This window comes from Mustela putorius, unplaced genomic scaffold (assembly GCF_011764305.1).
Source record: "Mustela putorius furo isolate JIRA1106 unplaced genomic scaffold, ASM1176430v1.1 tig00000198_pilon_pilon_pilon, whole genome shotgun sequence".
Classification (NCBI taxonomy): Eukaryota; Metazoa; Chordata; class Mammalia; order Carnivora; family Mustelidae; genus Mustela; species Mustela putorius.
The window spans coordinates 1,086,206-1,099,964 of NW_025421311.1; the positions used below are offsets into that span (position 1 = coordinate 1,086,206).

General features: G+C 43.9%; 1 protein-coding gene across 1 annotated transcript; it reads right to left on the bottom strand.

The window, feature by feature from the left end:
- Nucleotides 1-1,934: 1,934 nt before the first annotated feature.
- MMP12 (matrix metallopeptidase 12) lies at nt 1,935-13,498 on the bottom strand. The gene is made up of 11 exons (XM_004764450.3): nt 13,331-13,498; nt 13,080-13,148; nt 11,726-11,973; nt 10,997-11,145; nt 10,785-10,910; nt 8,708-8,869; nt 8,108-8,231; nt 4,540-4,673; nt 3,990-4,149; nt 3,200-3,303; nt 1,935-2,284 (listed from the first exon to the last, which is right to left on the bottom strand). The coding sequence occupies exons 1-11, from the start codon at nt 13,433-13,435 to the stop codon at nt 2,184-2,186; spliced, it is 1,482 nt and encodes a 493-aa protein (XP_004764507.1). The 5' UTR covers nt 13,436-13,498; the 3' UTR covers nt 1,935-2,183.
- Nucleotides 13,499-13,759: the final 261 nt, after the last annotated feature.

Below are 13,759 nucleotides of genomic sequence, written 5' to 3' on the forward strand. Positions count from 1 at the left end.
TATTCCGTGGACTGGACACACAGGAGAGCCCTTCTGACGTGTTAGAGACCTTTCCACTGAGCAGCTCAGTGGAAGTGTGACGTGGTGCGGAGTGCCACGTTTGCTCTGACTTCAGGACATTGAAAGGCAGAATTTTATGGCGGTTAATAACAGAGTCTAGAGTCAAACTGGCCAGCTTTGAGTTGCAGCTGCAAGGCTGTGTGACCTTGGGCAAGTAAGTTCACCTCTCAGGGCCTTGGTTTTCACATCTGAAAAATGAGAAGGATGGCACCTGCCTCACGCTGGCCACGAAACCATGTGTGTGCATCACTTAGAGCAGTGCCCGGCCCACGGCGACCGCTGTGAGGGTTTGTTAAAACGTAAAGCTGTAACGGAAACAGAGGCCGACAGAGGAAGGGCCCCTCGTAACTCTCCGGAGGCCTTTCTCGCGAGCCCGACGAGACGGACGGAGCCCAACGCAGTCCTGGCTTTCGTTCTAGTGCCGTCCTCATTTAGGAGAAACAGCTCCCCCTGAGCTACCTAAGGCCAAAGACAACTCAAGCCAGATACCGCGGTTTTCTTTTGATGCTAATCCCACGGGGAACTCTCTTCTTTTGAAGGATGTCCAGTAGGCAGTTCCCTGCGGGGAAGTGACATTTCTTCTCAGAATAACGCGACCCTATGCCTTGCAAAGACAACGCTGGGACTATTACATTGAAGAAGCAAGTATTTGAGGACAGAGCTAAGCTCCGAAGAGGGGAGAACTCCAACCCCATGCAGAATCTCTGATCTCCACATCTCCACACTTTCTGACCTCAGTTCATTCCATTAATTAAAAACGATTAATGCCAATCAACAGTGTCTGCAAATAAATGAAAAATTCCAAGCACTCCATGAACCCACATCCTCTTAGTTGGAGCTCTCCCAGGTGTGCGTATGACACAGAAAATGGGGAGTGTGGGTGTCAAGGCAGTGACAACGGGCAGAGGCAGTCCAAGCCACCAGCACGATGTGTCTTTTTTTCTCAGTCTATTTATGAGGCAGCTAACGCCACTGCTTCTTCCTGAAGTTAAGGAAGCTGAGACTTTATATTTTCTCGAGGTCATGCAGCGATTACACAGTGAGCCCAGCTGCCGTAGAGATTACACGAGAACAGAGAGCTCCCATTCCATCTCTCCTGTCCAGGCTCATTGTTGAGCGCCGGGAGTGCTCCTCGGGCTCACACATGGTCTGGAGGACGTGCCCCGACCCCAGACTAGGTGGCCTTCAACATGCTGCCAAGACAAATATAACGTTTTTCCCGTTTGCCATTCTCATTCACTCGATGGTAGTTATGTAGAGATTTGCTTTATTCAGGAGCAGGTCCAGAACTATTTTCGAAATACACATTGTTTTTCAAGAAAAAATTCTCAGAAACCAAGTGCTTTCTTTCAAAGTTTTTATTGGAGCAAAAGAAAAAAATATACATATATACTTCATTTAAGATTTAGAAAAATCAACACTGATGACAAAATAAATAACATTGTCACCATGATTATATAATCCACATCTATGTTACTTACAGTAAATGTCATTTTCTGGTATATTCTGTTTCTACTCTGAAACAATTGAAATGATACACTTGCTGAAGCACTTAATGGCCACAGAAACTAGTCATTGCTTAATGTTAGTTAAGGCAAAGAAATAATGATCATTTCTCAGTTCTTGGTTGTTCTAGGACCAAGATATTCTGTTGCTCCTCAATAAAGTGCCTGTTTCCAAGCTTAATAGTTGAATCAAGTAAAAGTTGACAATGAGGGTTTTCTTTTCTTTTTCTTTTTTTAAATGATTATTTATTTATTTATTTGACAGACAGAGATCACAAGTAGACAGAGAGACAGGCAAAGAGAGAAGGGGAAGCAGGCTCCCCGCCGAACAGAGAGCCCGATGTGGGGCTCCATCCCAGGATCCTGGGATCATGACCTGAGCAAAAGCTAGAGGCTTAACTCACTGAACCACCCAAGCACCCCACAATGACGGTTTTCAAAATAAAAAAATCTTATGTAGTTTGCATAGTCACTGTCTATATGATAGTTTTTCTATAGCCTATAGGGTTTACCTTAAGACACATGTCCCTGTGGTATTACACACACTAGCCACGTAGCAAGGATGCAATAAATACTTATTTGACTGAAGGGAACTGACCACCACCAACTACACCATTCCTAACAACCTGACTTGATATTTTGTTTCAGCACTTTGGTGACACGTTGGGATACGACATCATATTCAAATATGTTTGATCCTTGGAAGAAATAGTAGTGTCCTAAAAATGAAAACAAATCGAGTCGTTTAATTCTTCACTTGCATTTCTTTAAAAGAAAAAGAAGAAAACACAGATCTATGCTTTTATGGGTTATCTATAGAAGACCGAATGTTACAGAGCATCTATACAAGACATGTGAGAATGTAGGTGCTGGGGACCTGCGCGGGGGGCTGCTCCGGATATCTGATTACGGCCCTCATTTCACCACTAACTACCTTCATTAATGTCATTGAGACGACAGTTTCATCTTAAAACTGACTCTGAAGATGTGATTTTGAAAAGCCGCACTCCAGGTGCAGAACTCACCTGGGAGGGAGGAAATTGGGCGCGGTGGGGCACAGAGGGGTCTTGATGGAGGAGTAAGAAAGACATGGTCGGGGGCTAATAAACCTAAATGCCTCGGCCCAGCTGACCATTCGCTTCGGCTGGCTTTGCCTAAAGATATTCCCAGACACAGACACCAACAGACTCAAGTGTTTCGTATCCCACCCGGAGGCCTAGACCACAAGGGCCCACGCGGGGTGGGAGGGGCTGTGAGGAAGGTCAAAGATGCGAGGTGTAAAAAAGAGCACTAGCCCAGCTTGCCTGAGTCCTGCCACTCGCCCGCCTGCATACACCGCCTGCCCTGATGCTATCAGACGCTCCAGAAACTCCGGCGCTCAGGGGCCGACAATCACACGCTCCCACACGCTGACCCACACTAGAAACCAAGGGTTGGTGCTGTGTTACTCAACCTTCAGCCCACCTGTGCTAAACCAAACAGGCTCTGAATTTTCCCTCTGCAGCCCTACAGAGAACCGCAGGGTCCGGCTCTTTTCCTGTTTGAATCCCTGTTCTCTGACCTTGAAGTCTTTATCATCATCCGTGTTTTAAAAAGGGATTTTCAGTATCTTCATGGCTTCCCGATCTACTTACTGTTGTAATAGTAGACGGCATCGATTGTGGGTCCAAGTCCCGGAAAGTAGTCGGTTATCAGTTTGGGATAACCAGGGTCCATGAGTCGTCTCCTCTCATTGAACCTGAGCGGGGAAATCATCAGTAAGGCCTCCATTTGAAAAACATCTCATGGTGAAGAGCTCGGCATTTCCTGACACGAACCATAAAACCCACCCAGTCTCTCTTCAGAGGCCTCTCTTTGCACCGATAAGAAAACCAAGGACCAAATTAACTCACTGACTGATTCCAAGTCCCTACAGGTCAGACCCTAAAGGTCCCGACTTCTGGTCAGGAACTTTCCCCAGCCCACACAATGCCTCTGCCAGGGCCTGGTCTGGCTTTAGGAAGCCTGATGGTCCCATTCCCTGTAGGTGAGGACCTTGCAGGATTCACTGCCCCTCAAAGATGGTCTCCTCATTCGTCTCCTTGGGTCCAGTGGTTATGAAAAGGAACCTGGAAAGCCACACCCCCTGGATGGACTGTGTGAACACTGTATCTCGTCCGTCTGTGCCCCTGCTCCCCAGTGTGCTTCTTGCTGTGACTCACGACGTGACATTTTATTGAAAGTGCCATCTCAAACCAGAGTCCCGAAGTGCAGGGAACAGAACTAGGATGACACTAGCTAGTCCGGATCTGTGTCCCCTTCATTCCCCTCCTAGGAAGGTGGAGGCTCCTCGGGAGTTTACACAGAAAGACTACCTACCAAACACCCCGTTCCCTGCCAGTTTCAGGAATGTTAGGAGTCACATTACCAGTCATTAAAGCTCACCTCCAGTACTGGTTACCTACAAAGAAGTAGGTCTTATAGAGAAGTGGGTTAAAAACAGCTGCATCAATTTTTTTCACAAAGTCAGGAAAGCCCAAAGAATGTATGCTCCTGGGATAGTACGGCTGTGCTCTCAAATTGCTAATTAACCAGTACTTATCATCTGTGAAGAGAAAGAGAGAAGATCCGCTGGGTGCATACTGAAAGAGTAACAGAAACACTGACTCAGTACGGGTGACACTGCTCTTCACCGCAGTTCCGAAACACGCTGCTCCCTGCTCGCCAACGTGCTTTTGTCTCCTACGGTTCTGTAGCTTTTCCACAAGGATTATGATCTTATATTCGACAAACTTCTCTTGAAATTTTTACACATTACTTAGGTATTTAAGCTCTTTTTATAAAGCTCATAGTTCAGACTCACCATGAATTAAGTCTGGAGTGTTTCTTTCTATGTTTATAAAAATTAGTAGCATTTCCTTCATTTATTCTCTTCCTTGAATATAGCAAGTAGCAAACTCAGTAGACTCAGTAGCAAACAAAACATTAGAGTTACCTTTAAAGAGAAAAACTTGATTTCTGGGTCCAACTTCATAAGCAGCTTGAATGTCAGATGGTAAGGTCGGCCACAGAGAAGAAATGAAACTAACGTTGCTCATTGGACTCTCAGGGTACCTCCACCAGAAGAATCTGATGAAAGACATTTAATACATGTTAAAAATCACGACAGACTCAAGAAGCATGAAATGGTCACTGGGAAGGACCTGTGAAATGACTTAATGGGTTTTTTTTCCCCCAATATCCTCACGTTCTGTTCCAGGATGTCTTGATAGCAGCACCACAAGGAATGGATCTCAATTAATTCTTTTATATAACAATAATGTTAACAGTGGCTAACTGAACATAATAAAAAAAAAACACAAAAAATAATAACAATAATTAGATGGTCAAGTCACCTTGTGAAGATCCCCTGATATTTGAAATCAAGGGATATAGGCTTTAGTCTGCACCCACAATTCCCTTACCAGTTTTGTAATCTAAAAGAACCTATTTATCCCAAATGTCTCAGTTTTTGAATCTCAAGAATGAAGAAAATGAGACTAGAGATCAATGACAAGAAGAAAACTGGAAAAAGAAACTCTATAAATGTAGAGACTGAATAATGTGCTACTAAACAACCAATGAAGAAATCAAAAAAGAAATAAAAAAAATACCTTGGGGCAAATGAAAATGAAAACACAACATTCTGAAATCTTGGGGATGCAGCAAAAAAGTTCTAAAAGGAAAGTTCATATTGATGCAGGGCTACCTCAAAAAACAAGAGAAATTTCAGATAAATAATCTTTATTTTAAAAAGATTTTAACTACCTATTTGACAGAGAAAGAGAGAGAGAAAGAGCTCAAGCAGGGGGAGGGAGAGAAGGAGAGGGAGAAGCAGGATCCCTGCTCGATCCCAGGACCCTAGGATCCCGACCCTAGGATCTGACTGAGCCACACAGGTGTCCCTAAAATAAATAATCTAACCCTACACCTGAGGGAACTAGAAAAAGAACAAACAAAGGCCAAAGTTAGTTATAAGAAGGAAATAATAACATTTGGAGTAGAAATAAATGAAATAAAGACTAAAAACATTTTCAAGATCAATGAAACAAGGCAAGTGTAGCAGCAGAAGTGCTCACCACAGAAACTCGGCGAGGAAAGGGTAAGAGGCGTGCAAGCTGGAAAGGAAGCGCTGACACTGCCGTTTTTTGCAGATGATGTGGTACCATCATCAGAAAACCCTCAAGAGGTCACCAAAAAACTAGCAGAACTAATAAGTGAGCTGGCAGAACTAATAAGTGAGCTAACTCAGTAAAGATGCAGGATATAAAATCAGCATTCAAAATCTGTTGCATTTCTCTATGTTAATAACAAACTATCAGAAGAAATTAATGAAATAATTCCACTTATAACTGCATCAAAATGAATGAAATACCTAGGAATGAATTTTACCACAGAGGTGAAAGATCAGGACTTTGAAAACTAAAAGACACCGATGAAAGAAACTGAAAAGGACACAAACAAATGGACATACGTATATCATGCTCACGGACTGTGAGAAGCAATATCGTTAGAATGTCCACACTATCCAAAGTGATTTACAGATCCACTGCAACCCTATCCAATACCAATAGGATTTCTCACAGAACTAGAACAAAGGGTCCTAAAATCTATATGGAACCACAAAAGATCCCAAATAGCCAAAGCAATCTTGAGAAAGAACAGGCTGGATGTAACATGCTCCCAGATTTCAGGCTACACAACCCAGCTAAACTGATCAGAACACGATGGTATCAGCAGAACAACAGCCACACAGATCAACAGAACAGAATAAGGAACCCAGAAATAAACCCACACTTATATGGTCAATTAATTTATGACAGAGGAGCCAAGAACAGGGTAAAGACAGTCTCGCCAACAAATGGTGCTGGGAACACTGGACAGCCACATGCAGGGGAATGAAACTGGACCAGCTCCTCACACCACACACAGAAACAGACTCCAGACGGATGGAAGATTTAAATGCAGAAACTGGAAACCAGTTGTGACATTGGCTTTAGAAATTTCTTTTTTCTTTCTTTCTTTTCTTTTTTTTTTTTTTTTGATCCATCCCCTCAGCAAGGACAACAAAAGCAAAAATAAACAAGTGGGCCTACATCAAACTAAAAAGCTTTTGTACTTTTGTACAGCAAAGGAAATCATCAACACTATGAGAAGGTAAACAACCTAATAGGAGAGGGTATTTGCAAGAGACACATCCAAAATATATAAGGAACTCGACTCAATGTTTTTTTGTTTTTGTTTTTAAATTAAGCAATCTGATTTTTAAAAATCAACAAACTGCATGGATATCCTTCCAGAGAAGACATGCAGACAGCCAACGGGTACACTCGAAGATGCTCAAAACCACAGTGAGATGTCACCTGACACCTGTCAGAGGTCTAGGGTCAGACAAGAGAGAGCGATGCGGAGAGAAGGAAACCCTGTGCCCTCAGTGGGAATGCAAACTGGCGCGGCTACTGTGGAAAACAGCCAGAGGTTCCTCAAAAACTTAACTATAGAAACACCGTACGATCCAACAATTCCACTTCCAGGAACTTATCCAGAGCAAACAGACCCTAATTAGAAAAGACAGAGGCAGCCCCACGCTCACAGCGACGGCCAGGATATGGAAGCGACGTAAATTCCACCAGCGGATGAATGGCTGAGGAAGATGCCACACACGGAGGAGGGTCAGCCGTAAAAAAGAATGAAATCCTGCCGTCAGCGACAGCGTGGCTGGACCTAGAGCACATGCTAAATGAAATACATCGGACAGAGAAACATCACACAATTTCACTTAAATGTGGAATCTAAACAAAACAAAACACATGAACAAACAAAACAGAAACAGACTCACAGAGAATAAAACGATGGTTGCCCGTGGGGAGGGGGTTGGGAGGGGCAAACCTCAGTGCTGTAGTAAGACACAGGCATGAAATGTACAGCTCAGGGAACAGAGTCAGCGATGCTGTAACAACTCCATATGGTGAGGAGGAAACCAGACCACTTTGTAACACGTACATGATCACCCAACTACCGTGTTGCGCACCTGACACGAACACAACAGAGTGTGCCAATTATTCTTCAGTCTAAGAAATGGAGACTACTGTCCCACCGACCAAATTCTAATATTCTCCACACCCCACCCCTCCAATCTCCGCTGCAATCTGTGCTGTATTCCCTTCTCCATAATCAAGAGTCAGGACTTTTTAATCGGTGCCGTCCTGATTTTAGCCCTAGACGTAACCATTTTGACTGAGAGTCAAGTGGTCTGGCTTCACATCCTACCTCGTCTTTCCTCACCCCATATTCCTTCTGCAAATCCATTTTTCACCCGTCAGTCTACTCGCTAAACAAAGTACGATCACACCACTCTCCCTTCAAAGCCGCGAGGCTGTCTACTTCCGACAGAACCGAGTCCGTGTCCCTCCTCAACTGTCCTCTGCATCCTTTGCCATCATTTTGCGCCCTTCTCTGACAGAACGTCCTAACAATCCAAGGACAGAGCCTTTAATGTTGGTCAGATATGAAGATGTTTTTACCTGTCTTTAAAGAAAAAGATTTTATTTCCCATTGTAGTGACAGCATCAAAACTCAAGCTGGGGTTGCAGGTGGATGTTCGTCTACTGTCAGGATCTGATGAGGGTTGGCGCCTTTCTGGACATCCTGAAAATACATTTCAAGGAGCATTAGGGGGAAAAAATCTGCATTTTAGCTACTAAGAGGAAGAGCTATTCTTCCTAAAACATTAATTTCCTGGATGAAAAAATGGATAAAAATCTATATATGCCTCTGACATTCACAGGAAGCAGACAATAAAGATCTTTCCGATTTGGTTTTCCTGTTCCAGGCCGATCATTTGTCTGTGTGCCTTCTCCAAAGATGGCACTGTGGTGGATGGAAAGAGCTAACCTGAGGCCCGAGACTCAGATTCTGTTCCTGCCACGGGAGTGAGCACAGGAGGTCTCCTGTGCTTTTCCACAAAACTCAGGTGACGTGCGGGCTACCTCCCTCACAGGGTTTTCATGGGGCTCCAGACAGAAGACAGAGAGGTGAACCTTTTATGCAAATGCAGATACTATGACATTATTCATAAGAGTGTCTTTGTAAGGCAAAATGGTAAAAAAAAAAAGTCAACTCACCATAGAGAGACTGAATACCATGTATGTCGTCAGCAGCGAGGCGAAAGGTGTTGGGGTCAACGTAACTGTAAGTCGGGAACATGATGGCGTTTCGATCATTGGAATGGCTAAGACCCAAGGAATGGCCGAGCTCATGAACAGCAACGAGGAACAAGTTTGTGCCTGAGAGGAAACCAACCAGAAGGGGGGAAAGAGCGGTGAATATGTCTGCGTCCGAGGACAATGACATAGCTGCTCTCTGGCATGAGGAGAACGGACACATTTGGGAAGATTGACTCATCTCCTTTCCCTCTGACCCAAGGCTTTTCAATGTTGGCACAGGTGACAGTGTAGGCCAGATCATTCCTTGTGCTTATGGCTGTCCTGTGTGTCATAGGTGTTTAGAAAACTCTGGGCTCAACACGTAAATTCAAGTAGTAAATCCCTTCCAGTTTGGACAACCCAAAATGTCTCCACATGTGTCAAATGTCCCAACCTATTACAATTTGACCTTAACTTGGATTTCTCCTACTTTCAATCCCACAAGGCTTTGCACAAAAGACCACCATCAGCCCTTATCTCAGATCATGGGTTTCTGCATGTGCTCTGTTTCCTTCTAGATTGTGTGCTCTTCTGGGTTGGGACTGTTCTCTTTGTCTCTGTATCCACACGCTCCATCACCCAACGCCATGACAGCAGCCACTGAGGGAACTGTTCATTTAATTACTGGGTCAAAATTAGGCTGAGAGTGGGCACTCGAAGTTATAATTTTCATAAATAATTTAGCTTTTTGAAAGGACAAAATTGTGCCAAATAAAAACAAGGCAACATGGACAGGTGGGAAGTACACCCTGGGTCAAAATAAGTGAACCAGGAAATGTGTGCTCTGCCCCAGCTTTACCACGAGCTGCCTGCTAACCATCTCCTGCTCTGAATTTCCTCTTTGTGTAAAGATCTGTACTATGTTATTTTTCCTAAAATCCTTTAGAATTCTAAAACATTTCATGAGGTTAACCAACCCAAGTCCATCACATTGGATGAAAAGATTATACACCCAAAGTAACCTTGGATGAAATGCAAGCAAATTTAACCTGATCAATGAGGCTTTGAAGCTCAGCGAGGACCTAATTCTGCATCAGTTGTCTTTTAACAATATAAAACTCCTCTTCTCAATCAAGAATTTGATAAACCTTGGGTCATGGGTCAGACTAAAACAAGGAGCCTTTCTGGTCTATGGAAACAGCCCCATCTGTGGCGATTTCAGCCAGAGAGCGGGGATCTCCACAGAGCCCATTCTTGAAGGCTTTCTTGCCATTTACTTTCCATATGAGTCAGTCATAAAATCTAGAATTTCCCCTAGAAACATTAGGAAGGTTTGTGATGGGAGGGTGAGAATTTTCCAGTGGGAGGCGATTCCTCCAAACAGAGGAGGCTGGTTACCCCTCTTCCCCAAAATGTCGGAGAGGGCTGGTTAATTACAGCGTCCTCTGCAAATACACACAAGGCATCATCCAACAATCGCTGGGAGTTCTGTAATTCCTATCCCGGAACCTCGGAAGACCATGTGACCATACAACTTGGTGTTTTGATACAGGGATTTCTAAATTTTCTACAATATAACTCCATCTTTCTGTGTCACTATAAATCAAAGAAATGGTCGGCATATAATGGACCACGCAGATGACCGCCTACCCTAGGAGGTCTGCTACACCCAGAATCTGCATCTGTGTTGGCTCAAGTTGATGGACTGCCCTGACAAAAACTGACCGCCTCAATCAGTTTTTACCTTTCTAAACTGTGGCTTTTAAGGTTCTTGAATTCACACAAAGGAACTAGCTATGTCTCAGATTCTTAAAACTGATCTTTAAGATAATCTAGTCCAATATCCTCGATTTATAGAGGATGAAATTGAGACAAAGTGTTACATTTTACTTAGTGACACAATTATAGTCAGAATGAGTTTTTCCACCCCATAATAATTTCTCAGAATGAAGCCTTTCAAAATTGGGAGATAATTTAGAATTTGTAAAGGGCGTGTCATGTGTGGTTTTGCTTTCTTCTGTTTTCTGTTTGTTTTGTTTTTGTGTCTTCTGCTTACCTCTGTAGCTTTTAGTCCAGATTTCAGCCTCATCGAAATGTGCGTCTCCCCCAATCCCCAGTGCAGGTCCGAAAGCATGGGCTATGACCCCACCTCTGCCATCAAAAGGGCTGTAGTCTCCATGAGCTTTTGGAAAGGAAAGAAAATTAGTCCTTCTTTACAGGCTCGAGGCCATGCCGATGACACAGATGAAATAAGTCCACATTCTTTACCTCCAGATGCAAAAAGTATCATAATGTCTGCCTCTCCTGAATTAATCTTTCTGAATTTCAGGGGAGTCACGTCACTCCACACTTGAAAAGCCTTCTGGATGGCAAAGTCGACCTCTGCAGGCCGCATGTCAGGAGTGTAATTATTGATTCTTTACCAGCAGAACAAAGAGAGAGAGAGAGAGAGAAACCAGGTGTTAATTCTGTCTCCTTGTGACACTTCATTTTTGCCTGCACTGGTGGAGAAAGAATCGTTTCGCAAATCGATAGTCCAGGTAACAAAATCCTGCATCATTAGCTACAGAAACGTGTATCCCTGGACAGCTTCTTCCTTAACCAGAATCTAACTGCAGTTCTTCTCATTCGTGACTGAGGGGCTTTCTTTGTGCAGGACTGACGTTCATGGAAGCGTATGCCTTTTATCCTCACTCCCTAGCCTCTTCGTTTCTCTGTCTTGCCTGTCCTATAAAATGTTCTCTTGTCTCTTGGTTATTATAGATCTAGCTTCATTCTCCTTTTATTAGCAACCTTCCTACTGTGCTCTGGACTGACAAACAACTCCTCCTTGAGTGTACAATCCCCCTTCCAGAAAGAATGAATTTTCACACAGGGACTGTGCTGAAGACAGGAGGCTTCTTAACTACCTCCCGACTGAGGGCTTTATCAAAACGGTTCAGGTTTCCGGAGGTGGGACCTAAGGGAGGGCAGAAAGGCACCCAGCTACTGTGTTACCTGTAGGTAATTAAACGTTTCCTCCACACTGGTCTCCCCGGCATCGTCCTGAAATGATGGACGTCGGGCACCCCGCATCGGGGCATGTGCATCATGTCCAGGGTAGATGGGTCCAGTTTCCCGGTCACTTTCAGTCCCAAGAACTGTTGCATTTCCTGAATTTTATCCTCCATGAAGTCCCTGCTGACTTTCATTTTTGTCGTTGGAAGTGCGTCCATCACGAGGCCATAAAAGTTTTCCAGGTACCGCTGGAAAAAAATACATTGAGTTGGACATTGTCACGCGTGCAGGGGCTTCTGATGGGGCTCAGCGTGGCTGACGCAGCTGCACTTTGGTGCTTCTGAAACAGGCTCCAGACAATTCATCATCATGAGAAAAAATCTGAGTTCTCGGTGCTGTCATGGTGAGTCAGAGACTGTCAGCAGCACTGATCGCTGGAAGGCCCTGGAAACACCGTATGTGTCTACTCTTTAAAATCTCTTCCAGCATCTGGCCCATCACAGCATCAGGTAAGCAGCAAAACCTTTACTTTCAGGGTGCACAAACTATTGATTTTGGGGATGAAATTTTCCTGCTTAAAAATCCAAAACTCAACACAATGGGCAACTATGGCAAATGCAAAGTTAAAAGAATCTTAGAGAACGGGGAGATCATCCGGACTCATGTAATTAGGGAAATGAAACAAATGGGAAAAAAGCCCCTATTTTTAAAACAGGCTCATGAAGAAATATCTGGGATGCCAGAAAGTAAAAATATTCTTGAATCATCGTGGCAGGCTGCAGTGGTTACATCATCAAGCCGTTGCTCAAATCTCAGATCATTAAATGGCATTAAATGATTATTATAAAATACTGAGCAGAGGTTGAACTCTAATTTAACTCTCCTTGGCCAAAGCTATTTAGTAAAAGCTTTTTAGTAAAAGGAACAAATTCATCCACCAATTTTATGACACCGTTTCCAATACTTTCCTACGTTCATCTTTGCCAAAGAAAAATATAGTGTTGAAGCCTCCTAAGCCAGTTTTCAACTAGTACTTTTCAAGATAGAACTGGTAAAATGCCATAATTTTTTAAAAAATATTTATTTATTTGAGAGAGAGAGAGATTGTGTGTGTGTGTGTGTGTGTGTGTGTGTGTGGAGAGAGAGAGAGAGAGAGAGCAAAACTGGGGGGAGAGGGAGAAGCAGGCACCCCAAGCAGGAAGCCCAAGCCCAACTCGGAACTTGAACTCAGGACCCTGAGATCATGACCTGAGCCGAAGGCAGACGCTTCACCGACTGAGGCACCCAGGTGCCCTCAGTGCAACAAGTTTAGAGACCAAACAGGCTGGATCAACACTTGAACGTCAGAACTTACCTGAGCATATGTCACGTTTTTTTCAGAGCTGGAAGCGTTAGCCGATGGAGCTGTTCCGGAAGCAGAGACCTAGAAGACGGGGTCAATGGGAGAGTTTCAGACCACTCCTCTCCAACTTTTCTCGTTGGCAGAGTGCTACAGTGCTAAAAGCAAGTCGTCTCCTAAAATAGTTTTCAAGTAGTACTTTCCAAGATAAAACAAGTTCAAGCAATACATTTTGAAGACAAAAATCAGGCTGGGTCAATACTTACTTGAGCCAACAGCCCACCATCTTCTTTAGAGCCTGCAGACTTGGTCAGAGGAACCGTCCCCGAAGCAGTGACCAGCACGGTCAACACCAACAGAAGAAACTTCATTCTAAGCTTGCGAATGGCTCAACCCCGCTTACCCGGTTCCTTCTCAGCACAAAGTTCCCCAAATGCCCCGACTTATATAGCCCTTAGGCCGTGTTCTGTGAATATGAAATCCTTCGAGTGACTCACGGTTGATATCATCCCTTGACTTACCTCAAAAACACAGAAACACAATCACAGATCCTTTTCTGAAAGGACCAACAATGGGTCACTTAGCACCATGCTCAAAACTCGGACAACTCTGATATATTCCCCCACAAATAAGCCCACCAAAACAATGTCTCAGGAGAAACACTGCACACCTGAAATGTTACAATAACTTACAGA